Below are 23,833 nucleotides of genomic sequence, written 5' to 3'. Positions count from 1 at the left end.
TGGGACGCCTACTGCAATTTCTTATCCACCCAAGGGAGACAGTACATAGAGGACTTGGACAGACGGGAGACCGAAGGCGAAAGGATAGACCCCAGCCAGTTCGCCAGTTCACACAAGATATAACCTGCATAATTACCAATGCAGCGTAAGCATCCATGAAAAGGAAAACTCCGATGACGAGAGCTATGCCATGGTGGACCCCGGAGCTGCAAAGAATAAGAAGACAAGTACAGGATAAAAGAAAGCAGTATCAAAAGGCACGAAGAACATGGCCCCAGGCGGAAGTTGCGGAACTGAGACAACAATATAGACAGATCCGAAACTTTTATACAGAAACTATTAAGAAAAAACAAGAAAACATCCTGGAAACGACTTGTCCAAGTAACGGGAAATACTGAACCCTGGGGAGTGGTGTATAGAATCACCACAAACAAACTCCCCAGAGGCAAAGTGATGACCGCAACAAAGACAGCGCAAGAAACACACTGCAACATGGCAGGACTCAATAAAGAACATACTCAGCAATCTAATCCAAGACCCACCAGGCATACTAACAGAGGACCAGAAAGCCATCTGCCAAGCAAACGAAGAATATGAGACCCAACAACTAGAGCCCCCTTTCACAGCCAACGAACTACAAGAAGCGGTATCACAAACCAGGAACAAAAAGTGCCCTGGCCCCGATCTCATCGAGCCGGAAATGGTCAAGAAAGCAGCAGAGGTTATGCCGGACCTCCTGCTCTGGCTGTACAACACCTGTATTAAAGAGGGCAAGTTCCCCACTAGCTGGAGGACGGCCAATCTAAAACTGATCCTCAAAAATCGAAACAGACACCAGGAAAATCCCAATTCATATAGACCCATAGCCTCAGCAAGCTTTACGAAAGATTATTACATAAAAGGATCCACAACCACTATAATGAGGCAAACCTTCAAATCGGGATCTTCAACCATAGATGCCATCCAAGGCCTAATCACCAAAGCGATGCAGTGTACCAAGAAATATTTCCTGGTCATAGCCGTCGACCCCTCTGGTGACCGAGCATCCTTTGCAGGCTGAGGGCAGCGAGAACACCAAGCAATTTGTACAGGAGCATCAAAACTTATCTCTCGGACAGAAACGTCCAAGTAATAACGCCCTACAAGAAGTTGACCTGGCCGGTCCGCAGGGGCTGCCCTCAGGGATCTGTCCTGGGGCCGCTCCTGTGGAACATAGTGTTTGACGAGTTCCTCACCATGGACCTGGGGGAGGTGGAGGCCCAGGCCTTTGCGGACAACCTCGTCCTGACGGTCACAGCGGATTCCAGACAGAACCTTGAAATGCTTGCAGGACTGGGCAAAACTATACACCTTAACAATCTCGCCAATGAAGATGGACTCAGTACTACTCAGAGGGAGGTTAAACCTTAGAAGACCACCACAAATCAAGCTGACAGGACAAACAATCAAACTGTCAATGCAAATCAAATATCTGGGACTGATCATCAATCAGAACTTATCATTTAAACCACACCTAATCTATCTAAATGAGAAGCTGCGGATATACACAGTGCTCGTTGCCAGAGTTACACGCAGGGACTGGGGGTAAAACAGGAGAACCCTGTCCCTGTATTATAAAGCCATCTTCATCCCGATAATAACATATGGATCTCCCATATGGTACCAGAAAACAGGAACAGCAGTGAATAAAAGGATACTGGACACGATCCAACGCAACATATTATTAATAATAACAAGAGCATGTAACACGGTTAGTACGATTGCCCTACAGGTCTTTGTACAGTTAGTACGAGTGCCCTACCCTTGGATTTAGAGGTAACCCGCTGCGGACTTATGTATCTACTAGCCAAAGGAACCCAAACCACCCACAACGGTCTTACCATTGACATCACCAATAACAGGAAAAACGAGAAACAAAAAATAGTGGACCACCTCGTACAAATTTGGCAGAGAAGATGGATAGACGTGGAAAAAGGAGCGATAACAAAAAAATTTATTCCCCAAGTAACCAAGCTGTATCCCAAGGCTCCCGCATGGCTGTACCCAGGCCTAAACACTACTTTTCTACTCACAGGCCACGGGCCTTTCAAGGCCAAATTAAATGCCTTGGACATAATGGAAGAATCACACTGTCTCTGCGGCGAACTAGAAACATGGCATCACGTTATGCATCAGTGTGAAATATACGAAGACATGAGAGGTCAAATGATCACAAGAATTAAATACATCCCTAACACCCAGGAACACCATCTCCTGGATACACCAGAAGAATTTGCGGCCTTTAGTTGCTTTGCCCAGGACGTCTTCTCCAGAAGAAAACTACAAATAGCCATCCACCAAGGCCAACAGGAGTAATGAAACCAAATATGGACACCAAGGAATAAGAGAAACTAAGGACGGGGATATCAACCAATGATTGATGACCATTGGAATATGCCACCCAAAGTTGAGAACGAAACGCCACCCGTTTAAGATAACAGAACCCACCTGATAGGGAAGTAAAAAAAAAATTTTAAAAATAAATAAAAAAAAAGCTATCTATCACACAATCAAAGAAGGATGCTGAACCAAAGAAAAAGGAACACGAGGATAGGACTTGCCCCATAAGTGACAATGAAGAGAAACAGACATGAGACAAAGGCCATATTGGAGACCTGAAGAGGGCACTCTAGCCTCCTTCACCTATAATTCCTAACTCCCCGGGAAGAGGGCATGGCCATACGGCCCCCCTTCTCACCATCCCCTGTTTCCTCTCTGGTGGGGCATGGGCATGCCCCACTGAAACTGGGGCTGCCTTCTCTATTGGCTCCATACTTCTACCTTTCCCCCCCAGTCTTCTGCCTCCCCCTCTATCTCCACGCTAGTGAAAGTCCCACACATCAAAACCGCCATACGCCCAGCATTCAGCCTAAAAAATTAAAGCAATAATACCCCCAAATAATAAAAATCACTTTATTTTATTTTCTTGATGACCATTGGGAATATGCCACCCACAAAGTTGTTTTTTTTTTTTTTTTTTTTCGGTCCTAGCCGCCGAAATCTCAGGAAACTAAGTGGCAGGACCTGCCAGAGTAAGCTAAGTCTACTGAGTTCCTGGTCTGCCTCCACAGGGCATAAGTGGGGCAACGTTGGATCCCAACAGGGGTCCAGCGGCTAAATGGCCAGAAGAACAATGGTACACGATCCAAGATCCATACACTTTTAAATCTCTGGCATTTACAGTGTACTGTAATACACCACAACGTAAACTATGCAGAGATGGGGGAAACCCCTGGTGCCGCTTGACCCTAAAAAAAATTACACTTACTTGCTCTATTTGACCAGCGAGATGGGGAAATTCCCTGTGCCATCATACAACTTGCTCTATTTGACCAGCCAGCTCCATAATCATCCATTTCAGCATCCTCTTCTTGCAATACTTTCTTAATGGTATGTATGCATTCATGGCTTCTGTGATTTTTACTTTAAAAGTATTCATAATTCAAATGTATTTGCCCTCAATCTATTAATTGGGCAGATTGGTCTGCAATCTGCCCAATTAATAGATACCATAAAACTGTCAAAGTCCTCTCTTCTGAAGTTTTTGCCTTTATCTTTAACTACTGAAAAATCTTTCTTCATCTTCCAACTGACAATTTCCTGATCGCTACCTGACAATGGTTCCTGTATTTCAAGACCTGTGATGTCATTTGATTCATTAGTAATGAGGTCAAGAATATTCTTACCCCTAGCATTTTCTCTAACATGCTGGTACAAATAATAATCACCTAGTTTATTTTAAAAAAATTTTCCCATGGTGAGTTTCCATCCCACTTATTCCAATCAATCTGTGGCAGATTGAAGTCACCCACAATAACACATTTATGCTTGCTTGCTTGCTTACCCATTCCATCTGTATGTGGAGACTCTCATCATACCTTTGCTTTCAACTAACACCACACAGATTCTATGATGGCAGATATAGCTTCAGACTCAGTGAAAGCTCTTTTAGTGCTCAGGCTGCTTTTGATAAGAAGCATGACCACACCATCATTTCTATCTTCCCTAAATACATTATACATACAGTAGTGGAACTTGTCATACCACCCAATTTCTAGGTGGCACCATGTTTCTGCTACACCTATTATGTCAGCATTAGTTGTCTTAAACAAGAGTTCAAATTCGGCCATTTTATTCACATCACTCCTGACATTACTGTAGACACAGTTATGACTAAGTAACACTGACAAACCCATTAAAGTTACTTAGTTTTGTTTCCCAAGCTTTACCTTCCCCCACATCTGAAATGTTGCCAGCCACAGAACATCTTACCAACATCAGCTGTTGTGGCCACAAAAAATAATTCGTGAGGTGAGTGCAAGCATTACTTTGACCCATATAATCAGGTAAAAGTGGATCTAAATTATCCTTTCCCCCTCTAAATACCTTAAACTGTTAAGGTACCCTCGATGATACTGGCAAAAGTCTTTGCACCACCTTTGTTCAAATGAGTACTCTCTACAAAATAGATTCCTTCTACCCACAAATGTACAAATCTCAAATCCACCTTACAATGGAATATTGTTCCCACATCTGGGGCAAAGCCACAATTTCTCTTAGGCTTCTAGACTATTCTAAAGAGGGAAGCTAAGTTAATTACTTACCCATCTCTTACCTAGTCTCTGCACTGGCACAGACCTTCAGTTTCTGCTGCATGTCTTTTGTAGAGATACTTCCACAAGCACTATTCTTCTGATTAGCGCTTCTACAATTCCTCCTCTTTTTATAAAATCAGTCTGAGCATGTAAGGCGCCTCCGTAGCCAGGTGGGAAGGAGCAGCAGTGCGTAGCACACGCTTCTTGATTAGACCGGGGTTCGAGGCCGTCACCACCAAATACGGAGGATGCGGAAAGGTCAAGGAATGACCACCGCATATCCCCGGAGCAATATGGCCTTAGTTGCTAATGCTCCAAAAAACTAATTAACTAACTAACTGAGCATGTACTGCCACAATCAGCCAGCATCCTTTTATTGTCCAAATTCAAACACACAGAACCAACTTTTCTTCTTCATTTTTTCCTTAAACTTCCGTTTCTTGTAACAACCTCCCTTCACATGTACAGCAATACCCACACGGCACTGATAATTGGAACCGAAACTTTTCCAAGTCATGTGAAACAGTGCTGATTGAGGTATAATTATAACGGGTTTTAATTGAATGCATACCAGAGAAACAGTCTATAAACAAATTATTGCTGCTTAGTGCTTTTATTGTGGAGGCACATTACTATGAGTTGTCTTAGTATTACATTACTGTGAATAAAAAGCAATGCATTAATGGAGAAATATATTGCTTTTTATTTAAAGTGTATGTCACTACCCAGACTTGGGTCTGGGTAGTGACATGCACCTTAAATAAAAAGCAATTAGCTGAGTGGGTAAAAGAAACAATCAAACATCAGAAATAATTTTGACTGAATATTGTATTTATTCTGAGTCTTCTTTTTGTCTAGAACCATATTTACCACATCCGATTTATACTGCTGCTGATGTTCCCACTAATGTGTTACAGCAGTAAGACCATTTTCAGAGGGCTCATGATGTAATGTGCAGAATAAATCAAGCTATATGCAGAAAGATGCTATGCCCAACATGTGTAAATAATATGTCAGATTTTATGTTATACCAGAAATATGTCACATCAGATTTTATGATGTGACATATTTCTGTTTCACAGTCATTACCATTGTGTGAACCAACAAAAAGTTTGAGTAGCGATCAATGTTTTGTTTATGTAGCACTGAGATTTCAGAAACAGCTAAAGCAATTTGCTAAAAGTAATAATGGCTTTTTTAGTGAGTGAAGAAGAATATACTTACATGCTTTTTTACATTTTGTTTCAGCCTAAAGAAAAAAAAATAATAATAATAATGAACAATTCACAATAATTTAAGGAGAAGCAACTTTAATTAGCACAGAACATTCTTTTTGAATAAGAAAATGTTTAAACAACTTATTTTTATTCAAAGAAATAATTTTAAATTTCATAGCACTGTTAGTCATATGCAAGCATTTTCCTATTCTTTTAACACTGATCCCAATTGTCCATCAAAAAAGTATTAAGACATTAGGCCCAGTTCATATACAGAATTCAAACTGGTTTTCTTTCAAAAACAGCAAGAAATAGTTGAAAATGGGAAATTTCAAAAATTTATTCTTAATTATGACATTATTTGAATAATAAAATAAAAAATATTTTTAGAAATAACAATCTTATATAAAAAAAAAATTAAGAGAAATTTACCTCAGTATGATAAGTAGAACACTTATGATAATCTCCAGAATTTAAAATGAATATAACATTAATGCAAAATGATTTTACAGAAAAAAAAATAAATTGAAAACATTTAAAAAATCAAGTGAACGCAATTAAAAATAAATTTTAAAAAGTTTTAACGTAAATTTTGAAAAAAGATTTTCTTTCCTGAAGCTGATAACGCTTTTCGACCATATGTTGTGAGCAAAGGAATGAAAATTAAAGAGTGGTTTTTTTTTTTTTTTTTATGAAAACCGCAAACATGAAAGTTATTAGAACCTATAGTACTTAGCACCGTATATGGGTTGAAGGTTGAAAAGATGAAAGATTTTATTGACATTAGACTTGAACTTATGTAGATTGTAATTTTCAGGAAATATGTACAAAGGAAGGTTGTTCGAGAAAACTGAAGTTGAATTAATAAATGAGGAAAAAGAAAAGTTGTATTGAAGGAATTCAGCTCAGAACTAATCATTAACCACTCTCCCAAACTTCGTATCATCTGCAAACTGTGACATTAGACCATTATACTTTCACTGATATCATTTATGAAAATCAGACACAACAAAGTTCCAGATCTGATTCTTATGTAAACTTACTTTAATATTTACCTCCTGCAATGCAGCCACTGTGTGATCCATCTTAAAATCTTATTTGTACACTAACCTCTTATGAAGGACTGAGTCAAATGCTTTGCTAAAATCCTAAAACACAATATCAAAATTATTTCTTACATCCAAGTATAACTGTGCCAAAATAGCTAACCAGATAAGTTAGACATAATTTTCCCTTAACAAAACCTTGTTGTGCATCCATCACAATTCCATTTCTATCTAAATGTCCTTATATTGCATTCGTTATCAATGACCCCATGATTCCCCACACCACTAAAGTCAGAGTAATTGGTCTGCAATTACCACTTCACTCTTAGGACCACCTTTATATACTGGTGAAACACTAGTATTACTGCAACCCAAAGGCATCTCAATGTACACTTTCTCAGGCCTCCTTCAAAATTACTAAGCGTATGCCATTAATTATTATTACTAGTAGTAGTAGTAGTAGTAGTAGTAATAGTGGCATATGATGCATGGAAGTAACATTATAAAGCAGCAGTAACCAAAAAAAAAAGAAAAAACCTCACACATCACCTGTCCATGACCTCCAATAATTTGTCTAGCTCTTCCTTGAATTTATTCAAAACTACCCACTTTCACAACAATAGACAAATCTTTGTTCCAACAATAAAACACCTACTAGCTGAAGGCAAGCTTTCCTAATCATCCAACCTCAATTTCAATTTATGGCCTTGTGTGTAATTTCAGCAAGAATTGCTAAAATTACTCAAGATGCTGCAATTTGCAGAACTAAAGCTTTTCTTAGTGAGACCACCCAGCAGATCAACATCCTCCCTAAAATGAGTCCTCCAGACCAGTATGCAGTATTCAAGATAAGGCCTAATCATTGCCTTGTACAATGGAATAATCACTTCCTCATCTCTGAAAAGCAAATTTTCTGTATACCACTGACAAAACCTGCCCCATGAGCTGTCCTGTCTGCGTTGCTCAGAGAACTTCATATCTGATTGCACTATTACTCCCAGGTCTTTTTTCATTTTCCATTACCCTGAGTGAAATACCAAACAGTTGGTATGTTAATATGGGATTACTACCATCCATATGCAGTACCTTGCGTATGTCAATGTTAAACTTCAACTACCATTTCTCAGCCCAATTGCCTAATTTTTTTCAGAACTTGTGCAGTAGCTTATCCTGGGGTAGCTTATCCTGGGGCTTAGAGGGGAACAGGTATCCTGTGTGTTATCAGACACTCAGCCTAAAACACTGATGGATCCAATATCTCTCTATTACAGAAGATTTAGGAGAAGTCCGGTTGGCCTGCTTCCCTAAAATCCACTCATGCACACCTTCTCGATGGTAAGCCCTGTTACGTCACTTAGGTGGCAACGAACGTGTAGAGTGGTTCTCTTCAAGACGCCTGGTCAGCGTGAAGAGGAAAAGACCAAACCCTCCAGCAATGAGAGCACAACAATACAAATGGCCCTCAGTCCCCAGCAGCTTTCACTCTCCCTCTTACGGCAGCGAGAGGATCAGAGTGGAGGCAGAGGGTGCTAAGAATCTCTGGGTACGACCAGGCTGCCATGCACGGAAATTGAACTTGGCCTGTTATAACGTACGATCACTCATCGGTGAAGACAGCATATTAGAGCTGGAAAAGGAATTAGAAAATGTGAATTGGAATATCATCGGTTTGGCTGAAACAAGAAGAAGAAATGAATCACTTATAAGTTTATCAAGTGGAAATCTGCTGTACACCAATGGAAACAGTGAAAGGAGTGAAGGTGGAGTTGGGTTTCTGGTCCATAAAGATTTTAAAAACAACATTTTGGAATTCAAAAGTACATCACCAAGGGTATCAAGACTAATACTCAAGATTTCTAAGAGGTACAAGCTAAAGATTATAATGATTTATGCACCAACATCGAGCCATGATGATGAAGAGGTTGAAGAAATGTACACTGAAATTGAGAGTCTTCTAGATGAGCAGAAAACCCACTACACTATTATTATGGGGGACTTCAATGCTAAGGTTGGAAAAAGGCAAAACAGTGCAGAAAGAGGAACTATAGGAAATTTTGGAATTGGTGAAAGAAATAAAAGAGGTGAAAGACTTGTGGAATTTGCAGAATCTCAAGGAATGTCAGTAATGAACACTTTTTTCAAGAAAAGGGTGAACAGAAAGTGGACATGGAAGAGTCCAAATGGATTAACAACTAATGAAATCGACTTCATCCTCACTAACAGAAGATATATTGTGAATGATGTTACCGTCCTGAATAAGGTAAATGTTGGAAGTGATCACAGAATGGTAAGATGTACACTTGATATAGATGTAGGAAAGGAAAGGAAAAAACTGACTCGAGTAAATAATACAAAGGTCTTTGAAATAACAGAGGAGGAGAAAAAGCAGTATGTACTGGAACTTACGAACAAGTTTGAGCTTCTGCAGACTGCTCAGGACCAAGATATCGACGAGGAATATTACAACTTTCTGAAAGTGATAAAGCCCAAGAAACCTATAGGGAAACAGAAATCCAAAGAAGAAAAAATTAGTCAAGAAACACTTGTCATGATGAACCAAAGACGACCAAGAAAAACACTGACAGGGAGAAAATCGAGTATACTGAGTTATGCAAAGCCATTAGAAAGAGACTCAGAGAGGACATAAGAAGATTTAACACAAGAAAAGTAGAACAAGCATTAAGGGAAAACAAAGGATTTAAATCAGCAGCCATGAGCAGGAACACAGAAAGACAAATGATACTGAAACTGAAGAATAGCGATGGTGTACTTATAAACAGCAGAGAAGGCATAACTCAAATAGCAGACTAGTATAGAGAATTATACAAGGAGCAGGGGAATGATGCCAGCAGTGGGGAAGATGGATTGCAAAGTAGCAACACATACGGCATACCCAATATTCTTCCTGATGAGGTAGAACATGCATTGAAGAAAATGAAGAATCAGAAAGCCCCGAGGGAAGATGAAGTTACTGTAGAGTTGGTAAAATTGGGAGGAAGAGACATAACACAAAAACTGGCAAGGCTCTTCACAAAGTGCATTATAAAAGGTGTGATGCCTATGCAGTGGAATAATGCAATCATAGTTTTGCTGCATAAGAAAGGAGATAAATCAGAAATTGCAAATTATAGACCAATTAGCTTGTTATCCCATATCTACAAGTTGTTCACAAGGGTCATTACTAACAGATTAGAAAGAATACTTGATGAGAATCAACCGAAAGAGCAAGCTGGCTTTAGGACAGGATTCTCAACTATGGATCACCTTCACGTAATATCACAGCTAATGGAGAAAGCAAATGAATATAAAACACCATTATGCCTGGCATTCGTGGATTATGAAAAGGCATTTGACTCCATACAGCATAAGGCAATGTTTCGGGCACTGGAAAGACAAGGCATAGATACTCCATATATTATGATTTTGAAGAAAATATATGAGAGTGCTACATCCTTTATTAGACTAGACAAAGACAGTAGCAAATTTAAAATCGAGAAAGGAGTTCGACAAGGAGACACAATATCTCCAAAGCTGTTTACTGCTGCCCTTGAGGAAGCTTTCAGAAGATTAGACTGGTCGCAGAAAGGAGTCAATGTGAACAGAGAGTACCTAAACCATTTACGATTTGCAGATGACATTGTGGTCATAAGCCACGATCCCAAAGAATTAGAGGAAAATCTTAATCAGTTATGCACAGTTAGTAAGGATTTTGGACTAAAGATGAATATGGCTAAAACAAAAGTAATGATGAACAAGTATGCCACGGAAAGGGAAATAGTGATTGAAGGAGCAGTAATTGAAAAGGTGGAGTCATATACTTATCTGGGACAAGTTATTAGCTGTAATAATGATAAATGGCAGGAAGTCAAGAGAAGAATAAATTTTGGATGGATAGCATTCAGGAAATATAGTCACATACTGAAGAGCAATATCCCAGTTTGTCTGAAACGTAAAATAATGAATCAATGTATACTCCCCACCATGACTTATGGAAGTGAAACTTGGGCACTCACCAAAAGAATGGAAGAGAAGCTAAGAACTACACAGCGAAGAATGGAACAAATTATATTGGGAATCAGACTGTTAGATAAGAAGAGAAACACATGGATTAGGCAGCAAACTCAAGTAAAGGACATTCTTATCAAAACTAAAGAACGAAAATGGTCTTGGGCAGGACACATAGCTCGAAGACATGATGACAGATGGACTAAGAAAATAACAGAATGGTACCCAAGAGGAGCTAGAAGAAAACCTGGAAGACAAAGGCGGAGATGGATAGATGAAATTCATGAGTTTTTGAGTAGTAAATGGATGGCCAGTGCTCAAAACAGAAGGAACTGGAAAGTTGCTGGAGAGGCCTTCATCCTGCAGTGGATTGAAAATGGCTGATGATGATGATTATCCTGATTATTGTTATTAACCACCAAGAATCAACCAACTGCTGGTTAATTGTTTTGCAGACTATACAAAGGTTGGCACTGTTGTATAGTCTGCAAAATTAGACATTAAGCCTGCCATACCTGCATCAATATTATGCCACACTGCCCAAATTTGTACACAATCTTTTCTGTGCAACAGTATCAAAAGATTTCCTGAAACCCAAGTATACGATATTGAAATTATTTTTTTCATCCAGTTCCTTTGTTACTAGATCATAGTATCCAATCAGATTGGTTGTACAAGACTGCTCATTAACAAATCCATGCTGTAACTGAAGTATAATTGTTTTCCTATTTAGAAGGTACTGCATTACTTCTTTAACCAGTGACTCCAATATTTTCCCTGGAATAGAAGTTAAGTTAACAGGTCTGTAATTACTCGTCACCTTTTGATCCATCTTTGTGAAATAGGGACACATTCGCACATCTCCAGTCAATAGAGATTGCCCCTAAATTCAAAGATGCTCTCATAATTAGGACTAAGGGTTTGTTACCTCCTATGCTGACTCCCTTAATATAATTGAATAGATCCCATCCACCCCAGGAGCCTTTTTTATGTTCTGCTTCAACAATTTCTCTTCCACTTTCCATTCAATTATTAAAAAATCATTCAGTTTCTTGCTAGATTTTGATGAACTTCTGACATTCCCCTCTCTAAAGAATGCATGAATGTAGATGCAAAATACCCATCAGTTTGTCAGCAACCTGAGCAAAATCATCAACAATAAAACCATCAACATCAAATAGACCAGCAGTTCCCAACCGGTGGTTCACGAACCCCCAGAGGTTCGCAAAAGTGTTCCAGGGGGTTCACACTAAAGATTCTATAATGGCGTCTGCTTAGATTTACATCGGTATATTATTGTAAACTATAAAATATAACTAATAATAAAAAATAAAGTAAAACTAAATTAAATAAAAAGTAAACAACTGCCCTAGAAAGAAACCGCATCTCCCCCAATTTTTTATAATTACTTTATGATCTTACAGTATATCATGTTAAATAAATATCTAAAATTATTTCTTGACTAAATGACTAAGAGTATGAAAAAGGTTGTTTATGCACGGGTAATGTGAGATATAATCAAACGATGGTACCTGCCCACCAACCAATGAGTAAGCCAACAAGCTTCGAAACGTGCCATCTGGGTGATGGTATCTGTTGAGAACAAGTGACATTAGCCTTCTCCATTGGTGAAGTTACTTATTCAAACTTTTGCAATACCTCAGCAGCTCATTGTGAAGGTATTCACAATATTAGTATTAGTATTAGTACTGGCCACATGGTGCAAGAAAGCCTATGACATATGCTGCACCGTCCAAAAAAAAAAAAAAAAAAAAACAAAGAAAACAATGATAAAAAAAAAAAACAAAGAAAACAAGGATAAAAAAAAAATAATAATAAATAAAAAATAATGATTAGTAAAAGAAAAGGAAATTAAACCTATCATCCTATGCGCTTCCCTCCCTGGAAGGTACTATCCACATGACCTTTGAATTTTCCCAAACTATCAGCCTCTACCACCCATGTAGGCAACTTATTCCAGTAATTTATAACTTGTTGGCTAAAATAAAACTTCCTGCAGTCCAATCTAAACATCTCCTCCCGTAACTTGAATTTATGTCTCCTAGTTCTAGCATCATTTATAACCTTGAAAATTCCGTCCTCATTCATTTTATTGATGCCTCTCAGAGCCTTAAACACCTCAATCAAATCTCCTCTAAGGTGTCTAGTTTCCAAACTCTGCAACCCACATATTCAAAGTCTTCCTTCATAAGGACGCCCTTTTGCCGGTCTCACCAGGCAAGTTACTCGTCTTTGCACCCTTTCAAGAAACTCAATGTCTTTCTTTAAGTGCGGTCTCCATACTTGAACACAGTATTCCCAGTGTGGTCTAACAAAAGCCTTATATAATGGGATTATCACGTCCCTATCTCTACTTGCAAAAGTTCGATAGATCATCGATAGGACACCATGGGCCTTCCTTGCAACCTGTTTACAATGCTCAGAGAATTTCATGTCTGACCGTATCGTAACACCCAAGTCCCTTTCCTCCAGTACTGGGTTTAGTTGAACTCCACCAAGTGAATATGTTATTTTTCGATTACTGTTTCCCAGGTGTAATACCTTACACTTTATTGGATTAAAGCATAGCTACCATTTTTCTGACCATTCCTGAAGTCTATCTAGGTCTCTCTGAAGAAGCTCAGCTTGACAGTGATCATTAACTACTCTACCAATTTTAACATCATCTGCAAATTTAGACATCATGCCCTCTATCCCTTCATCAATGTCGTTTATGAAAATTAAAAACAACAGTGGTCCTAATACTGATCCTTGGGGTACCCCACTTCTTACATCAACCCAATCTTAGGAATAGCCATTTATCACAAACCTCTGCCTCCTGCCCTGAAGCCATCCTGCTATCCATCTAAGGATTTTCCCAGTGCTTCCAGCCTGTTCCAGCTTATAAAGCAACCACTCATGTGTGACTGAGTCAAAAGCTTTGCTGAAATCTAAATAAACAATGTCAAAATTATTCCCTAAATCCAGCTCGTGAGTGACCCTTTCGAAATAGCGAACCAAATTTGTTAAACATGATTTTCCCTTTACAAAACCATGCTGAGTATCCTTGAGAATTTCAATTCGATCCAAATGTTCCTGAATTCCACCCTTGATCATTGCCTCCATGATTTTCCCTACCACTGAAGTCAAACTGACAGGTCGATAATTTCCCACTTCACTCTTAGAGTCACCCTTATGTATTAGAGATACATTGGCACTTTTCCAATCCAAGGGAATCTCCCCAGAGTCTAGTGATGCTCGCATAATTAGCCTCAATGGTTCAATGCAGGGTATATTCCATCAACTCCAGGAGCCTTACTGGCCTGTAGGCTCGAAAGTTTTTTCATTAAATAGTCTTGCAAAATTTCAATATCATTAATTACATATTTTTCAACTTCGCTCCTACAATTTCTCATTGCCACAATAGGTTTTTCATTTGTAAATATCGATGCAAAATAACTGTTGAGTTCATCTGCAATGGCAGCTGGTGTATTTAATACTATCCCCTTTCCCTTACGTAAAGGTCTGATCTGGTCTGTCCTGCTCTTCTTAGCATTTATATATGTGAAGAATTCCTTATCTCCCCTCTTTGCTCTGTTTGCTAGTGAATTCTCATAAACTGCCTTTGCCTGTCGAATCTTTTCTGTGGCTCTATTACAGATCACCTTGTAGCTGTTATAGGTTTCAGTACTTTTTATTGCTCTAACTTTTCCATGCCACCTTTTTCTGCTCAAGTAATGTGGCAACTTCACTATTCATCCAACTTGGAACCCTCCTCATGGAGTATTTTTTTAATGGTATATACACATTCAAGGCATCTGTGATTAATGTTTGAAAAGCATACAACAGTTCAAATGTATTCATTCTCTGTGCGATATCTACCCAGTAGAGGGCATGTAGCACCTTAAGGCATTGTGATTTCCTTTTGTGAAATTAAAACCCATTCCTTTGCCTTTTACTACTGCTATCTCTCTCATCATCATCCACCGTAGAACTCCGTGATCACTTCCTGCTACTGGTTCCTCTACTATCAGCCCTGTTATGTCATCTGATTCATGGGTGATGATGAGGTCTAGGATATTCTTTTCTCTAGTACTTTCCCTGACATGTTGATACAAATAACAGTCATCTAGTTGATTTAAACATTTTGTTCCCCATGTCAAGTTTCCTTCCCATTTACTCCAATCAATTAGAGGCAAATTGAAATCACCCATAATAAGACATTGACCCTTACTTGCCCATTCCATTTGCATGTAGAGGCTTTCGTCATAATCTTCACAATCACCTGGTCTGTAGATTACTCCTACTCGCATTATACCTTTGTTTCCAACTATCTCACACCATACAGATTTTATACTAGCATGTGAAATGTCTGAATCCAGGAAAGCTATCGTCACACTCGGGCTGCTTCTGATAAGAAGCATTACTCCACCACCCCTTCTATCTACCCTATCCTTCCTAAATACATTATACAAGCCGTACTGAAACTCATCATCCCCAATTTCCAGGTGGCACCACATCTCCATAAGCCTTATTATGTCCGCGTTACTTGTTTTAACTAGCAGTTAAAATTAGATATAATAAAACGATGTATGCATATTACCTGGGTAGCAGAAATGATGGAAGCATATTACCCATGTCTAAACAACCTTTTTTAAATAAATGTTGTCTATACTATTTTTTTTTTTTTTTTTTCATTCTCAAGAATCTTTGTTATGTATAGGTACTTTTTTTTTAGAACCTATAGTACTCGGCACCGTACATGGGTTGAAGGTTGAAAAGATGAAAGATATTTATTGACATTAGACTTGAACTTATGTAGATTGTAATTTTCAGGAAATATGTACAAAGGAGGGTTGTTGCAGAATACAGAAGTTGAATTAATAAACGAGGAAGAAGAAAACTTGATTCCATGGAATTGAACTTGGACAGTAAAAGGATGTTGATTGGTTGCGGCAGGTGTTCAGACTGCTTTGAAAGTGAGAGCGGGAATTATAGAAACCAAATCACAAGAACAGAGCCCATGCAAGTAAATATAGAAAAGGCATGCAACAGAAACAGAACATCTATGAGACTGAGAGTGGAGAGACTGTTACAGACTGTTAATTAACCTAACTGCCCTCTTTTAAATGGAATCTAGAAGCCAGAGAGATGTTTCGGGGGGCACAGACCCAAATGTGGGAGCAATATTCCATTGTAGGCTTAATTTGCTATTTCTAGAGTAAGCAACTGTTTGGATGAAAAGTAACGCCGAGAGCAAAAGAGAAAACCAAGTTTTTTAGATGCAGAGGAAGCAATATTTGTAATGTGCTTGTGCCAAGAGAGATTAGAAGTCAGGGTAATCTCCAAAAGAGATGTATCATTTTGCCTAGAAATCGGTGTCACCAAAGATAAGCATAGGGAGTAGAAGAATCCTTTCTGTGAGATATAAGACAAGACTGAGTTTTAGAAGGATTGAAATCAACTAAATTGTCTTTGCCCCACTGGAGAATTATCTGGAGATCGGCATTTAAGGAATTGGTAGTGGATATTTGAGAAGTTGAAGCTGATTGAGCAGGGCAAGGTGTCAAACTGGAAAGTGGAATGCAATGTGCTATCATCAGCAAAACTATGGAGAGGATTTCCAGTCAATGGAAGAAGTTCGTTAATATACAAGAGGAAAAGAGTGGGAGAAAGAACTGAACCTAGAGGAACACCAGCAGCATTAGTGGAAAGTCAGAGAGCCATCTACCATCACCCGCAGTGAGCGGTCAGAGAGAAAACTGGATACCCAATTATAAAGAACAGTTGGCAAACCATAGGATGGAAGCTTATTTAGAAGACATTTAGGCCAAACACAGTCAAAAGCCTTTGAAATGTCAAGAGTAATGGCTTGGGTTTCACCAAACTTTTCCATTTAATTTGTCCACAGATGGGTAACATAAGCCAGAATATCACTAGTGGGACGACACTGACGGAATCCATACTGGCAATCGTTGATCAGATGAAAGATTTCCAGATAGATTGCCAATTAATTGATTTCTCTATTACTTTGGAAAGAGTAGAAGTAATCGCAATGGGACAATAATTGGATGGAAGAGATTTGTCACCCTTTTTAGGAACTGGCTGGATATGAGCAAATTTCCAAGCAGAAAGAAAAATACCTTTGAAATAAGAAAGTGAAACAAGATGACACAAAACAGGAGTAAGTTCGGAGGCAGAGGTTTTGAGGACAAGCGGAGAAATACCATCAGGACCTGGAGCTTTCGTAGTATCAGATTCATCAAAACGATCAACATCCTTTTGATAGAAAACCACAGGAATCATTGAATGGAGTGTACTGGAAATGGTTTGAGGTGATCTACCGAGATCATCAATACAGGAGTTGGAAGAAAAATAGGATGCTAGCAGGTCAGCTTTATCTTTGGCTGATGTGACAACAGAACCATCTGGTGGGAAGAGAGATGGGCAAAAATTCCGGCCAATAGCTTTGGAAAGAGACCAGAATGCTCGGCTACCATTTGGATAAGAAGCAAGTTTTCTAACTCTTAGTCTGTTCAAAATCTAGTTTGGAGTGATTAATAACTGCTTTACAAAGTATAAATAATACTTAATAATAATTTTTATTATTGTGCAATGTCACTTATAAAAACATAGTACTGAAAATATTTTATAATAGAAATTCAGTGCTATTATATGATTTCAGAGAATATAGGTTTAGGGGTTCGCGATAAAAATATTATGTTAAAAGAGGTTCTTGAGTCAAAAAAGTTTGGGAACTGCTGAAGTAGACCAATGTGGTTCAACCCTTTCCTTCTGCTGTTAATATTCTACAGTTCTCATAATCTACCTCATCATGCTTTACCTCCTTTGTGACTTGATTACAGATATCTACAATTGGCTTCTGTTATATGTATATATCTCTGATAGGCTTCTGTATTACTTGATAATTTATATGCATCCCATGCATTTTTCTTCTCTGCTACACTCATCAGTTCATATGACAGCCACTGAGGTCTAAATCTGGAATGGCATTTCTTAGTAGATATGAAAAGCCTTGTGGCTTCTACGTTTACTTCCCATTTAGAATTTGCTGTTGATAACATCATCAGATCGTCCCACTCTAGAGAATTTAAAAACTGCCTGAGACCACTGCAGTCACCCTTATAAAAGCAAAGTCCTTCCCTTTACTCTTGACAGTAGCCATTTCATTAAGTAAATCCCACATCAGCACATTGTGATCACCACTACCCAGACGTTTTTTACCTGCAGGTTCTTAATACATGAAGGATTGCTACTGATAGAGTATTGCTTCCTCTTAATGCCTCTCTAACATGCTGCTGTAGAAAACAGTCATCCAATAAATCCACAAAAGTCTGGCTCGTGTGCGAGTGACCAACCCATAAGTTCCAGTCAATATCTGGAAAGTTAAAATCCCCCACTATAAGACATTCTGATTGGCCCACTCTATCTCTCTGTATAGTTGTTTGCTATACTCATCACAATCATTAACTGTTTTCACAGTGCTTATGTCACACTAAACTGACTCAACATTGAACTGGCCACTCATGTTGACTTTATGCACTGCTTCAGATTTAATATGCTTATTATTTAGACCAGGGGTCCCCAAACTATGGCCTGCAGATATTTCAATTAGATCATAAAAATTAAATGTTTATATTAGATTACAATAAAATTTATGAAAAACACATTTTACAGATTATTTTAACATTTGTCGGTTGATTAATAGTGTTGACGGCTGTGTCTTCAGCTTAGTCTTGTTAGATATTAATTCTGTTATTTCCATTCAAAGATATTCTTTGAAACATTGTTAAAATAATCCGTTAATCTTGACCTGTCATTAAATAGCAATAGGCATTAGAGACAGTAATTAGGGATTTCCTAATCCCTTGCCAACCTGCCCACCAACCCTGATGTCAGAGTATGGTTGCAAGGGTCACCCTAGGCTTCCATTACACAAGAATCCCAGATCCAAGATAAAACCTTGCACTAGCAGCATGGTCAGAATTTTGGTATCAGTAAGATCCTGAACCAGCCTGCAAATGAACCCTGATGTTTGAGTATGGAAGCAAAGATCACTCCTGGCTTTTATACTATACAAGAACCCTGGATCCAAGATAAAAACATGACACTATCCTATTAGTTAATGGACTTAATCCCTCTGCTGCTATAAACAACTTCTGGCAACCTGTATGCACATTAAGTTTCTGGTAGCATCAGCAGGTATGAATTTAATCTCTTTGTATTACCTTAGATTTCCTGTTTTCTCTTGTAACAGCAATTCAAAACTTAATACTTCAGAATCATAATTTGCAAACTAATATTGGTAATTGTGATATCCTAAAATATTCAAATTTGTAGACCTTTGTGTTCTCCCCACAGCATGGTCTGATGATGGGTATTGGTAAGATACACAAAACATCACCTTATTAAACTATATTATAATTAATATTGTTTAATAAGTTTAATTCTCCAATATAGTTTTATAAAACTATATTGGAGAATAAAAAGTACTTAAGGATGATTGTACAGTAAGATATGAAGTTTGCTGAGCAGAAGCAGTGCAGTCAGGCTGTATGAGTAGCTCATGGTGTCTTGTCAATGATACACAGGAATTTTGCTAGTAGGGATAAGGAGGTGATTGTCCCCTTGTATAAAGCAATGGTCAGGCTACACCTTGAGTACTGCATACAGGTCTGGAGGCCTCATTTTAGGAAGGATGTAGAAATGCAGGAATGAGTACAGAGAAGGGCAACGGGATTGGTGAGTGGAACAAAGGGTTGCTGTTAACAAGAAAGGTTAAGTTCCGGAAATTGCATCGTCTAGAGACACCTGGAGACTAGGCACCTGCAAGGTGATCTCATTGAGGTGTATAAGGCCTTGAATGGTTTGAGCAAGATCGATGCTGATGGAATTTTTTCTCTTGCTCACCTGAGGGGACATATATTCAAATTAAGGAAAGATAACTGTAGAATAGATGTGCAGAAATTTGCCATTAGCCAGCGGGTGGTTGATGGTTTGAACAAACTTCCATCTGTTGTAGTGGAGGTCAACAACTTAAATAAATGTAAGGTAGAACTAGACAAACATTTGGAGTGAATGGATGGGTGAAATGGAAAAGCCTCTACTAATGCTAATCCCTTGAGTGACCCTTAACAAACCCATGCTATGTCTGAATTATTACTGCCTTATTGTCTAGATCATTCTGCAATGCTTCTTTAACCAGTGGCTCCATTATTTTCCCTGGAACAGAAGTTAAACTAACAAGTATGTAATTACTCATGTCAATGCCCCTTAGTAAATTGGGGATACATTTGTACATCTCCAGTCCGTGGGGACCTCCCTTGAGTCCAAGAATCTCTCGTAATTATGGCTAAGGGTTTGCTTACTTCTTTTGCTGCCTCCTTTAGTATAACTGGATAGATCTCATCCACCTAGGTGCCTTTCTTATGTTTAACCATTTCTACTCCAATTTGCGCTCCGTTATTACAAAATCATTTAGCTCCCTGTTAGAGTTTAATAAGCTTCTGTCCTCCACTTCCCTACAGAATCCCTGTGTGAATAGAGATGCAAAACACTCATTTGTCAGCTATCTGAGCAAGATCATCTACAGTCAAACCATCGATATCAATTGGACCAATCTGATTCATCCCGTTCCTTCTAGAGTTTATATAAGTAAAGAAGTCTTTTCTTTTTTTCTTTGCATCATTTGCAAAATATTTCTCATAATCTGCCTTTGCTTACCTAACCTCCTTTGTTACTTGATTATAGACTAGCTTATATCTACCATAGGCTTCTGTGTCACCTGATAATTTATATGCATTGCATGCAATTTTCTTCTCTTTCACGAGTCTCATTAGTTCATCTAACATCCATTTGGGCCTAAGCCTTGAACAGTATTTCTCAGTTGGTATGAAAAGCCTAGTGCTTCCATGCTTTCTTGCATCATATGCCTTTACTAATGCTAATGCCCCAGCGGTAACAGTAAACTGACCTTATTCCTTACTTCAGGAAACTTATTGACACCATGTTATACTGTTTTCATAGAAATAAACGAGCTTGTTATAACTATTGATAAAATAGAGCATTGTATATTTTATTTTCTCCCCTTTTAGTAAAATGCTTATGTCTAATGCACTTATAAGGAACAATATTTGAAGTAATGGACATTTAACACAAAAATATCATGTGGTGGTAAAGCAGAATGCACAATATACAAAACAGCAGTGCTGGTGGTTGTTATAATATAAAAGTGTACTTAAAGAAAAAAAAACAAAATTGTAGAGAAAAAACCATAAATTCAGGCCTACCCGTGAGATACTCTAACCGGGGCCAACCCTATGTTCTTCAACAATTATACCGAACCGTTGGGTTCTATGAATTTTTGAGTCCCTCTGCAGTGAGACCTGGCATAATTTTAGTTTCATCACCACAAAGCTGCTGCTACAGGCAGGACCACATAAAGCCATGGCAGTGCTTAGATGCAATCAGCAAATAACACTGCTCATGACATGAAAAGAGCACAGTAAAACTAAAATTTTGCTGTCCTGAGAATTGACAGGTATGTAGAATCCTCCATGTTAACATGGGCTGTGGTTACACAGACCTGATTTCAAATATTTAAAACCAATTGATTATTATTATATATAGATATATATTTTTTTAACCAAACAGTATTCCAATGAAGAATTAAAATTAAGTGCTACCAATCTTTATCCACCCATTTTCTTAATGGTACTAAAAAGAATAACAGCTACCATTCTTTAAAAAAATGTGATCAAATAATGCAATACTTAGAAGGTAGTGAAGTGTATTAGGTGCCAAAACAACTAAGGCACTATGAAATATTAGTACGGTGTGTGTCTGTAACAGCATATATTCTTTGGTCATTTTGTTATTTGTTGAATGTCTCAAAGCTTTGATATATGACAATATATATATATACTTTTCAATAAATCTCTATCCTATATTCTGTTTAAAGTAGATATTACTAACATATAGGTTAGTGCAAAAGTATCATTTAACGTAGCCATCTACCAAAGTAGTTAAATTAATTAATTAAATTGGCATCGTTTTGGTTATATCTCATATTGTTAATGCCTTCACAACGAGTTTCCATGGTATTGTACTACCTCGAATAACTAACGCTTCACCAATGCAGAAGACTATTGTTATTTATTCTCAGCAGATACCACCACCCAGATGGCACCATTTCTAAGCTTGTTGGCTTCTCTTCAGTGGGTAGGTAGGTACCCTGGTGTTGCAATAGTGACACCCCAGTTATGAAGTATAACTTCACAATATGAGAGATGCCTGATGGTGTGCAGTGATACAGACTATAAAATATTTAAGGGCAAAGGCCTCAAAGCTACCTCTCATATTGTGAAGTTACACTTCATAACTGGGTTGTCACTATTGCGGTACCAGGATATCTGCTGAGAATAAATAACAGTAGTCTTCTCCACTGGTGAAGCGTTACTTATTCAAAGTAGTACAATACCATGGCAACTCGTTGTGAAGGCATTAACAATATGAGATATAACCAAAACGATGCCAATTTAAATAATTATTTTAACTACTTTGGTAGATGGCTACGTTAAAATAATGCTTTTGCACTAATCTATACGTTAGTCATTCTACCTCGTAGTTTGAGGCCTTTGCCCTTAAATATTTTATAGTTGATATTACTTTAACAAAATAAGATTCTAAAAATATAACAAAACAGAAGAATCAATACCTTTTCCAACTCCTTTAAAGATGCATTCTCTCTCTTCAGTTTTTCACACTCCACAGACCTTGCATTATATAATTCTTTTGCCTAGACATACATTAAAGTATAGAGCAATTAAGCATTTCATTCTATAAACATTTTGCATGTGATATAGTTAATGGCATATGCATGCCATTAACTATATCACAAGATGTGACACACACACATCATTTTACTACATACAATGTTAACTACCATGAACAGCTGCATTTGTGTCTCAATTTTAAAGCATCAAGCTGCATAACAATCTTTACAAGAGGCATTTGAAAAGTTGGTAGCCTGAGTATGAAAGAGCAGTGGTCTGGTGTTAAAATTTTTGCACTTAATACACATATAACAATTAAAACAGTACCCATCAAATTTCATGTGCTTTCAATAAAGTGTTTTTTTTTTTTTTAATTACAGGTTCTAAAGTAAACCAAGTTGTGTGAATGAGAAAAGACGGGAAAAATCCATCAGCATGCATATCATTTGAAATGTTTGTAGCCTGAGTGTGAAAGAGCAGTGGTACAGTGTTAAAAATTTCTGCATTTAATGTATAACAATTAAAACAGTACCTATCAAATTTCATGCACTTTCAATAAAGGTTTTTTTTTTTTTTTTAATTACAGGTTCTAAAGTAAAGAAAGTTACATGAATTAGGAAAAATGGGGGGGGGGGAAAAAATCAGTCACCAAGCAATCACACATATTTGTGAAAAAGGGAACTAATATTAAAGGCAATTCAAAAAGATAAGGCTAGAACATTGGGGGTAGGTTGCCCCTTCCTATTCTGATTAATAGGAATATTCCTAACATTTCAAAGGTATGGCTCTAAAACTAACATAAGTTTGCAGGCTGGCCACTAGATAGTCCACCACACCAAATCTATCAGCAACTCTCTGGGAGGATTCTGGAAGAGCTAGTGTATAATCTTTCTCTGCCAGTTAGTGACTGGGTGGATTGGGGGACAAGTGGTGTGCATGTGGGGAGGGGGACTTAGTTGAGGCCACATTATGTCAAGGAACTGTTTCAAATCTTCTGATGTCAACATTTGCTCAGATCTTGTTAGTGAAATTATTCTTGTAGGGATCAAATCTTTTATTCCACATTCACACTTTAAAATCTTGTCTATTATCTAAACCTTGGTTTTCAAATAAATTTGCTAAGGCTGTTCAAGATA

The 23,833-nt window shown here is 38.0% G+C and overlaps 1 protein-coding gene across 2 annotated transcripts in view; it reads right to left on the bottom strand.

Moving 5' to 3' along the window:
* LOC150086924 (F-BAR domain only protein 2) overlaps positions 1-23,833 on the bottom strand; it is a 726,598-nt gene that overhangs the window by 630,546 nt on the left and 72,219 nt on the right. For both annotated transcript variants that reach the window (XM_090372823.1, XM_090372824.1), the window contains exons 6-7: positions 22,640-22,720; positions 5,859-5,883 (exon numbers count right to left, since the gene is read on the bottom strand). In XM_090372823.1, the coding sequence (XP_090228949.1) occupies positions 5,859-5,883; positions 22,640-22,720 (106 nt within the window). The remainder of the gene's footprint in view (positions 1-5,858; positions 5,884-22,639; positions 22,721-23,833) is intronic.

The sequence above is a fragment of the Mastigoproctus giganteus genome, chromosome 4, assembly GCF_048544385.1.
Source record: "Mastigoproctus giganteus isolate SK-2022 chromosome 4, ASM4854438v1, whole genome shotgun sequence".
Classification (NCBI taxonomy): Eukaryota; Metazoa; Arthropoda; class Arachnida; order Uropygi; family Thelyphonidae; genus Mastigoproctus; species Mastigoproctus giganteus.
This window is presented reverse-complemented; position numbering and strand designations above follow the sequence as displayed.